Below are 9846 nucleotides of genomic sequence, written 5' to 3' on the forward strand. Positions count from 1 at the left end.
TTGCCAATGTCACTTCGAAGCTAATAAGAGCCCCAAGTAATATCAGCATTCATTGGTTACATTTTATGACATTGTTTGCTCTCTTATGACGAAGGGCAAAAGGGACACGTGCTAGCGCTTTATAAAAAGTAGGTTAGTTTAGGTAAGGGTAGCATAGTGGTTAGAGCGTTGGACTAGTAAAGCAAAAGTTGCAAGAGCGGAACCCCGAGCTGACAAGGTAAAAATATGTCGTTCTTCCACTGAACAAGGCAATTACCCCACTGTTCCTAGGCCGTCATTGAAAATAATAATTTGTTCTTAACTGACTTGCCTAGTTTAATGAAGGTAAAACAAAAAAAGTTTAGATAAGGTTCTATTGAAGCTTTTCAACCACAAGGTGGTAGTATTGGATTACAAAATAATGAGATTCCCTTTACGCGCGGGAATGACCAGTGACGCGCAAGATAAGAGTCTTATCTCTTTAACACAATTCTCTAATGTATTCCATGACATCTCTTTATCATTGATTTATTCGACTGATGAGGAACATGGCCGTGGTGGGTATGCTATAGCCTACTTATGGGAGTCGCTTGGGGGCCACTGCACTGGCAGTCACTCAAAGTTTAAAATAACTGACCGAGCCCTTCAATTATAATATAGGTATCCATGTTGCAGCGTCCTGTGCTGTAGGCCTATGCCGAGTTCATGTTAGTTGCAGGGTTGTCAAACTGCAGCTATTTCAGAAGGGGGGAGTGTCGCTTACTTCCCATTGGATCCGATTTATCCAAGAGTTTCTCATGAGGTACGAGTGGGAGGAGAATTTGAGGCAACGAGTGGTATACAAGAAAGTATAAATACCTCCGCTACTCCTAGTATTCAGTGGTGCTGCCGAGTGGTAGAACAGTATTTTAGCTCCGCTATAATAGCATGAAGATCACACAATTAAACTAAAAATATCAAACATTCTCGACACAGACTGACTATACAGCAGTGGGTTTTTGTCACATTATACTGATGAAAAAAATATTTTAGTTGTGAGGTCCCTAAGACTAAAAATAGTTTAGTGACTCGAGATTTTCTACCGACATTATCTATTGACGAGTACAGCTGCGTATGGGCTTGGTCCGGAATTTTGGTTGAAAAGTTGTTTTTGTTTTAACATTTTTTTTGTGCAATTTCCATTGCAGAATATGTGTTCGAATAGGTGTTTCGTTTTACTAGTCCTGTGCGTAATCGACAAATCACTTTCTAAATTGTTTGATTCCGAGGAAATTGTACCTGTCAGGTTAAATGGAAGAAGCAGTGGTCGTTTTTGGAAACGAAGTGAAGAACAGCCGAGATTTAGACTCAGTGCCTTTGGCCGAGATTTCACTTTGAATTTAAGTCCGGATAACAGTTTCTTATCTACTACACTGACAATTCAACGCATCAAAGCAAACGATCTCCACACTTTACGCAGCGCCTCAGGTGTCCATGGCAGACACACTTCTGAGACTGAAACGGACTTTCACAACTTGATAAACAAGACTGAAGAGATGGAAAGACATTTGAGAAGCTGTTTTTACTCGGGGACTGTGGACTCCAACCAAGATTCTGTTGTTGCGGTCAGTCTCTGTTATGGCATCCTTGGATCGTTTGTTACAGACGGGGATGAGTATTTAATTGAGCCCAAAGTGCTCGGCTCAGGGAGAAGGGAGAGGTCGACTGAACAGTTACATTTTATCAAAAGGACGACACCCACCGAAGCACCACATGACACTCAAACTGTATTTGATCAACTGAGTGAGGAGAGTCGTGTAAAAGCTGACATGAACAGTTTTATTCACGATGAACAATATCCTGAGAGACAATTACGAGGGAAACGCTTTGTTTCAGCACCACGATTTATTGAGACGCTGGTGGTTGCAGACTCGTCCATGACACATTTCTATGGAGATGAGATAAAGGTAGGATATATTCGATTAATATAGCCTATGTTGACTAATTTAATTTATTGCATTTAATCCAACCCCCAATGCGAAAACACACACAGCCAAAATATTTTATGAAAAAAATAGTTTCTGTTTCAATTGAAAATAATTATAGCCTATGTTTTGGGTGCAGAAACAATGTTTCTGATCTGCTCTGTCATGCAGGACTAGGCTCGCCACACTTGCTGATATGCATGGCGGTAACTAAGTTGAAGTAATGAGATCATTATAAAAGGAAGAGTGCGTAGAGAGTAATGATGGGACTGGGAAACCTCTGATAAGGTCAGGCATGATAATGATGCTTTGGCAGTAATTTCGTTCCGCATTCATTATGACGTAGCTTCTAAATCATCACCATTAAACAATGTTGGGGTCATGCAAGTGATAAAGAGCATGAACATTAGACATTTTTAAAGATACTTCCTCTTTTTTTTTAACGGGGGAAAAACATGTGTGTTTACTTCGTTATTTCACTCACTTAGTTTTTCCCCTCCAGTTTTAGCCTAAATCATCACCACCAGTGTTGCCTTGTAAGCCTCCCTAATGCCGGTTGTCCTCCCTTGCTCCAGCACTATATCCTGACCTTGGTCTCAATGGCTGCCCAGCTTTACAAACATCCCAGTATCAAGAACTCTGTCCACATGGTGGTGGTGAAGATGGTGGTGGTGGAAGACGAGGAGGTTGGACCGTCACTCTCCAATAACGGGGGAGTCGCTCTGCGCAATTTCTGTGCCTGGCAACAACAGTTCAACCCGGCCAGCCAGAGGCATCCTGAGCACTACGACACTGCTCTACTTTTCACCCGAGAGGTGAGCACTGCCTGCCCCACATGTATACTGTCACACATTACATCAATGTCACAGGATCTCCCTAACCCCTTATTCCATAATGATGTTACCATATGGTTTGGAGAGTTAATGAAATACTGTAAGCAAACAGTGATATATTTGATTATGTATCCTCTAAGGAAATACAATTGGCTGAATCAGATTGGATGAGCTTTCTAAACATACAGTATAGGGCTGAATGGTCTCCTATGAGGTATTTTTTAGAATTGCCACAAATCAGCCTTGAGTGATGATGACATCCCTTAAAATGGCCAGAGTATGGGTGTAATGTTGCTGCCCTGAATTTGACCTGCCGAAGAATGTGTGCCACATGCCTCGCCACAAGAGAAACCCCAAAACTTGAGACTTAAATTGGAAGTAGTTTGCACATGCGGTCTCCAATGAGCTATGCTTCTGCAAAACAAGGTGTACACGTGCTGAGTTGAATTCAGCATGTCACTCTGAGTCCAGATGTCCTTTGAATCATGTATGGTTATGTCTTGTGGTTTGGGATCATAGGCCCCAGGAAACATTTCTCAGTCGCAGAGAGTGAGCCTGACATGTGAAGGGAAAATGTTGAGGCATGTCGTTGAAATATATATCTAATACCACACCATTAATTTCCCCACATCATAGATCTGCTTCTGTCTGCCAGGAATATTTATTTGCTTCATTTTATGATGGAAACATTGACAAACACGTTTTTTTGGCATTAGCTCTCAAGTGAAAAGAGAAAAAAAACAAACAACCAGGGACAAAAAGAAATGCTGTCTAAAGATTCACTGTTTGAAACCGCTGTTGTCTGTCTTCCAGGATATTTGTGGACATCAGAGTTGTGACACCCTTGGGGTTGCTGATGTGGGAACTGCGTGCGATCCAAAAAGGAGTTGCTCTGTCATTGAGGACAATGGACTTCAAGCAGCTTTCACTGCTGCCCATGAACTTGGTATGACTTGTGCATTAAACAATTTGAACTTTCTCAAACTTCTATATTGACCATATATAAAGCTACTATAGGTCTACATACATTTAGCCTCTTGTCGAAAAGGGTCTGCTAAATGTACAGAAATATTGTCCACAAATAACTTCATTTGTACAGAAAGGGGCACACCCATGAGCCGAAAGCTTATGCAAAAGTGGGTTAGCCTACAACTAATAATTGTGTGGTTTAATGAGATACGAACTTGATATGAACCATACAGTCGACCCCCAAACCTAAAGTAGATGTAAACTATTAGCAACTTTACTTCCATAGCATACCTTAAATAGTATTAATTTAATTTGAATGGTATTGTTCTGCTTTAGGCCACGTGCTGAGTATGCCACACGACGACTCCAAGAATTGCGAGAGGATGTTTGGGAATCTGGGCGGCCATCACATGATGGCCCCTCTGTTCATTCACCTCAACAAGACTTTCCCCTGGTCCCCTTGCAGCGCTCTCTACATCACAGAGTTCTTTGACAACGGACACGGTATGTCATGCTGATAAACAACACTGACAACTCTGATGTAGGCAAAGGAAACATATTTGGTAGCACTTTCTATGAGGAAAGTGTTAAAGTGTTTATTTTTGTTAAAAGCTTTTAAATGATTTGATATTACAGTCATTTTTTTACAACTATTATACTTTTTTTTAATTTAAATTTTAAATTCTACTGCATGTATATCACAACATATGAACACTGTGTGTTGAGGTCAGTAGACTGGACCTGAATGAAATCACATACATTGTTTTTAAAACTCAGCAGTTGCTGGTAGATCCATTTTTACAAAAGCCTTCTAGGTCTGTTTTTACTAGAGCCTTCTAGTTCAAACCACTCTGTTATGAGGGCCCAGTTTTCACTTCTGTATTTTCTTTGATAATATCTACCCGCTTAAGGAAATGATGGCCTCTGACAACGACAATGAATACTTCCAGTAGAAGTTACTTATTGTAAGCCATTCCAAAGGCTCATAATGCTTATAACAAGTTACAAAGCGTTATACCTGCAGGCTTCACACGTGTTCACAATGTTAACTCCACCTGTAGTTTCTCACCGCAGGTTTGCTTATATGCAAAAGAGTCACTAAAATATGCACTAATAAATCTCAAAATGGAGATAAATTGGAGACATCCTAAGGAATTTAGAGATTGGCTGACAAATTGTTTGTGGTTACTACTTATATCTGAAATTGGGCGTGAATGGTACTGTTTGTTATTTGAAGAGATTCATATTATTTTGTAACATTTAATCAAGACCTTCCGTTCCTCTGAGTCATACATACAGAGAAGGTTTCGGTTCTCACAAGCCAAAAGTAACAGCTGGTGTGAGCAGATAATATGTTCTTTATCAGTTAGTCAGTGATTCCAGAGAGAGTGTATGTGGCTAAGAAAGTGGTCTGATCACCGGGTCAAGAACAACATCACACTAAAGCTCATTGAATATCAATCCAAATAAGAGATCATGGGTCTGAGAAGCTTCACCAACTGTCCAAAATGTGATTGTGTGAAGACTCCAACAAAGTCAGCTTCTGTCACTGTCAAGTCTCCACATTATACAACCAGTTGATTAAAAAAAAACAAAAAAAAAACAGACCTCTCGTGTGTTCAATCACAGGCGACTGCCTCTTGGATCCACCGGAGAGCATCTTACCGTTACCCAGTGAACTCCCAGGCACCACATACAGCCTCGACCGCCAGTGTCAGCAGATGTTTGGGGAGGAGTTTGTGCACTGCCCCAACACCTCTGACAGTGATGTCTGCAGCCAGCTGTGGTGCCGGGAGGAGGGCAAGCCCCACTGCACCACCAGAAACGGCAGCCTTCACTGGGCAGATGGCACCACGTGCGCCACCAACATGAGCTGTCTGCACGGTGCATGCATGGCAGCCCACGAGGTCATGCAGCCAAAGGTAAGCCCTAGTTTTTCTCAGAAAAGGGGAGAAAAAAAAATCTATATTTGGTCTTCTGGTATTGCATTTTGACAAAAACTCTGTCTCAGAATGCCTTGTTAGTTACTATATGTGGATTAATTTCTCTGTGACAGAGAATTTCCTTCCTGCTTTGTAAGGAAGACCGTACTTCTGAGAGTACAAGCTCTGTAGCATGTGCCAATAAACTCGATTTATAAATTGACATGCTGGCAGTTAATATACTTTTTGCTCACCCACTAGTAAAAGCTTGTGAAAACACACACACACACACAGACACACACACTTTAGTCTTGCCAAGTGCGCCACGGGTTCTACAAGTGGTGACACATAGAACAGGAATGTGGGAGACAGCAGAAGCGTGCCACACTGACGGACAGATTTACCCAAGTCATGGCATGCCAAGAGACGCCTCAGCCTAGACTGTGGTTGAGTTGGACGGCTGATGTTATCATGGCACTCAGTACTCACTCTGTTTCGTTTTGGCTTTACCACAGGTGGTTGTGGATGGCGGCTGGGGTGCTTGGGGACCATGGCAACAGTGCTCCAGGACATGTGGAGGGGGTGTGGAGTTCTCCTACAGGGAGTGCACAGATCCCGTGCCCCAGAACGGCGGCAAGTACTGCGAGGGCCAGAGAGTCCAGTACCAGTCCTGCAACCCCCAGACGTGTGAGGAAAATGGTGAGCCATATTTTGTCTAGGCACTTGCACTACATAATTTCCTTTAATTTATATAGTGGTGAGCTATAGTGGTGTTTTTAACCTAGATTTTTCAATAAATGTCTCTGCTTTGATATTAGTTTTATGGATAATTTTTTCCCCTTTGTCATTTCTCCAACCTTAGGGAAGAGTTTTAGAGAGGAGCAGTGTGAGAAGTACAACAGCTTCAACTATCTGGACATTCTTGGGAACATGAAGCAATGGATTCCAAAGTACGCTGGTGTGTCGCCCCGGGACAGGTGTAAACTCTTCTGCCGGGCCAAAGGCAGCAGTGAATTCAAAGTCTTTGAAGCAAAGGTACGTTCACTAAAAATCATCTGTAAAATGTTGGCCATTGTAAATAAATATTTTACAGCTTGCCTTCACTGTTTGGTGAATCACAGTGTTAAGTAAATTGAGACCTTAAGTTTGCATTTGTGGTCCATAGGTTATCGACGGCACGACATGTGGTCCTGACACTACGTCTCTCTGTGTACAAGGCCAATGTGTCAAGGCGGGCTGTGACCAAGAGATCGGCTCAAACAAGAGGCTTGACAAGTGTGGCTTGTGTGGTGGGGATGGCCTCAGTTGCAGGAAGATCACTGGCTCATACAACAAAGCCACGTGAGTACACCTAAATATTCCAATTGCAATGATGGTAACAATCATTTATGACCCTAATGTCTTAGCCATTATTGTCTTATAATGAGCCAGAATAAATAACAGTCATATTTAGAAAGCATTATTGGTTGATTGTCTTTTGTGCTGCGGATGTGATTACAGCTGTAATGAGACATTTAGCTTCTTTCTTTCAGTTATGGATACAGCGACATTGTGACCATTCCTGTCGGGGCTACCAATATTGACATTAAACAGCGTAGCCATAGGAACATCACACACGATGGAAACTACCTGGCGGTCAAGCGAGAGAGCGGTGGCTACATACTGAATGGTAACTTCTCTGTGTCCACGGTGGAGCAGGATATCCCTGTTCTCGGGGCTGTGCTGAAGTACAGTGGCTCGTCCACCACCTTGGAGAGAATCCAGAGCTTCAGACAACTGAGGGAGGCCATCACCATCCAGTTGCTGGCCACTGCTGGGGAGGCATTTCCACCCAAGGTCAAATACACATTCTTTATCCCCAAAGATGTGTCTTTCACTAAATCCAAAGAGAAAAAGGCTTCGTTGCATGTGATCCAGGCTTTCGGTGTGCCCCAGTGGCATTTGGGCAAATGGTCAGAGTGCTCCAAGAGTTGCAGCTCTGGGTGGTCCCGAAGGAACGTTGAATGCAGAGACAACGCTGGATTCCATTCCAATACCTGCGATAAGGACCTGAAACCCACAGATATCAGACCCTGTGCTGATCTGCCATGCCCCATCTGGCAAATGGGGCCTTGGTCATCCTGTTCACGAACTTGTGGCCAGGGGGAACGCCGACGCAGTGTTGTCTGTATAGACTACACCGGCAAGACTGTCGAGTCGGAGAAGTGTGACGCTAACAAGCAACCTGCGCCAGTGTCGGTAGAGTGTGTTTACCAAGAGTGCTAGCGAGGAGACATGAAGACAGAGAACTTTGGGAGGGGTAGTGTAGTGGATTCTTAACCGACCCGACCGTGCTTTAGAGAAAAGCAGGGAAACCCTAGTTTGGAAATTAAGAGTGCACTAACTAACCCAGACAAGTCATAGGACATAGGACAATAGGACAACCACTAGAGAAGTTTGAACCAATAGAGATCTAGCTACCTCAGGATGTACATGTGTTGTTTTGTTAAAATAGACAAAGGTACTGTGTGCAAAATATTATTCTCTCCTAAAAGCAATTACTTTGCATAAAACCTACTGACAAACACCATTGCTGTTAAATATACCTCAATTTTCCAGCATATAACCCAGAACTATACAGTCAGAGACTCAGAGCCAATAAATGAACAGGGCTAATAAAGTTAGTTTGAAGGCATACTATTCCTACCATAACATGTGACATTATCATTGCAAGACAATGACTTACAGTGTGTATTATTTTTGAGTAAAAAGGGTTTGTGTAAAACATTTGATTAGGTGGACAAGATGAAAAACTTTGTAAAATACCTTGCTTGTGGATACCTTGCTTGTGGATACCTTGCTTGTGGATACCTTGCTTGTGGTTTGCTCTTTTGTTTAATTTCCTTGGGAAAAATAATTATTTTTTGTGTTGTGTTAACTGCCTGTAAAAAAATGTGTCAAAGAATCTATCTGCTATCTTATTGTTGATTAATGATTTGTGGAACTGATATGATTAAAGATGAAAATGTAAGTTCACCCATAATCATTCAAATAGTACAGGTGATTAGGTCTGCCATTGACTAATCTCTAGTGGGCAGACAACGAAACAATCTGATGCAATTAAGCAACATTTTAGTTTAGGGTTTTTGAGATTAGACATTGACAGACATTAAATCAAATAATATACTTTGTAACAAAAAAGCAACCAGCATTAATTAGCAGTAAGAATGAAACAGACATTTTAGTGTTCCTAAAATGAGTGTACACACTCTTTGTGTAAAATTTAGTTTAGCAGACCATGGTCAGGAATCTGATCTGAGGCAAATCAGTGTAACGGGGATTTATTTTCTCTGTTCTGTACTTTTTATGTAGTGTTTTTAAAGGAATTGTAAGTACAACCAAATTCAATATAAACACGTGTGAAATGGTATATTATGGTGCATCGAAAATAATTTGCATAAAGAACAAGTCCTTTGTTTGTAATAATTTCATAGTTGATTTAAAAATATATATTATTCATAATGGGAAGAATGCTCTATTGTTTGTCAGATGTCTGTATATGTTTGATTTCTCATTCCAGTTTGTATGTCATAAAACAAAAAAGGCAAAATATGATATACCTTCAGTGAAGGACCATAATACTATATTATTATTATTGTAGCTTCCTTTTAAAGCTATTTATTTTAACGTTTTTACCTTGGACCTGAAATTATAACATTTTCAAATGCTGCTGTCTTTGAGATTTATGTCTACAATATCTTTGAGATTTCTCTACAATTTATTGTATATGTCTACAATAAAATGGTCAAATACATCACATTTTACTATATGCAGTAAACATTGAGTTGTCTCTTTTGTTACCCGTTTTGGAAAGTTTGACCTACCACGGGTCTGCTTCTCCTTCCACTGCAGTCTTCTGGTTTAAACACAGAGAATAAAAATACAAATATGTGCACACTACGCACATTGTTCAATCTTCCTATTAGATGGACATACACATCAAATCAAATGTTATTTGTCACATACACATGGTTAGCAGATGTTAATGCGAGTGTAGCGAAATGCTTGTGCTTCTAGTTCCGACAATGCAGTAATAACCAACGAGTAATCTAACTAACAATTCCAAAACTACTACCTTATACACACAAGTGTAAAGGGATAAAGAATATGTACATAAAGATATGTGAATGAGTGATGGTA

General features: G+C 41.0%; 1 protein-coding gene across 1 annotated transcript; it reads left to right on the forward strand.

Moving 5' to 3' along the window:
* Positions 1-17: 17 nt before the first annotated feature.
* On the forward strand, positions 18-9484 carry LOC110503771 (A disintegrin and metalloproteinase with thrombospondin motifs 8). Its single transcript, XM_021582286.3, has 9 exons — positions 18-1925; positions 2519-2758; positions 3590-3722; positions 4082-4249; positions 5375-5667; positions 6183-6366; positions 6530-6702; positions 6833-7008; positions 7200-9484. Exons 1-9 carry the CDS (start codon positions 1170-1172, stop codon positions 7930-7932), a joined length of 2856 nt encoding a protein of 951 aa, XP_021437961.1. The 5' UTR covers positions 18-1169; the 3' UTR covers positions 7933-9484.
* Positions 9485-9846: the final 362 nt, after the last annotated feature.

The sequence above is a fragment of the Oncorhynchus mykiss genome, chromosome 24 (genome assembly GCF_057628025.1).
Source record: "Oncorhynchus mykiss isolate SJ-2025 chromosome 24, ASM5762802v1, whole genome shotgun sequence".
Taxonomy (NCBI): domain Eukaryota; kingdom Metazoa; phylum Chordata; class Actinopteri; order Salmoniformes; family Salmonidae; genus Oncorhynchus; species Oncorhynchus mykiss.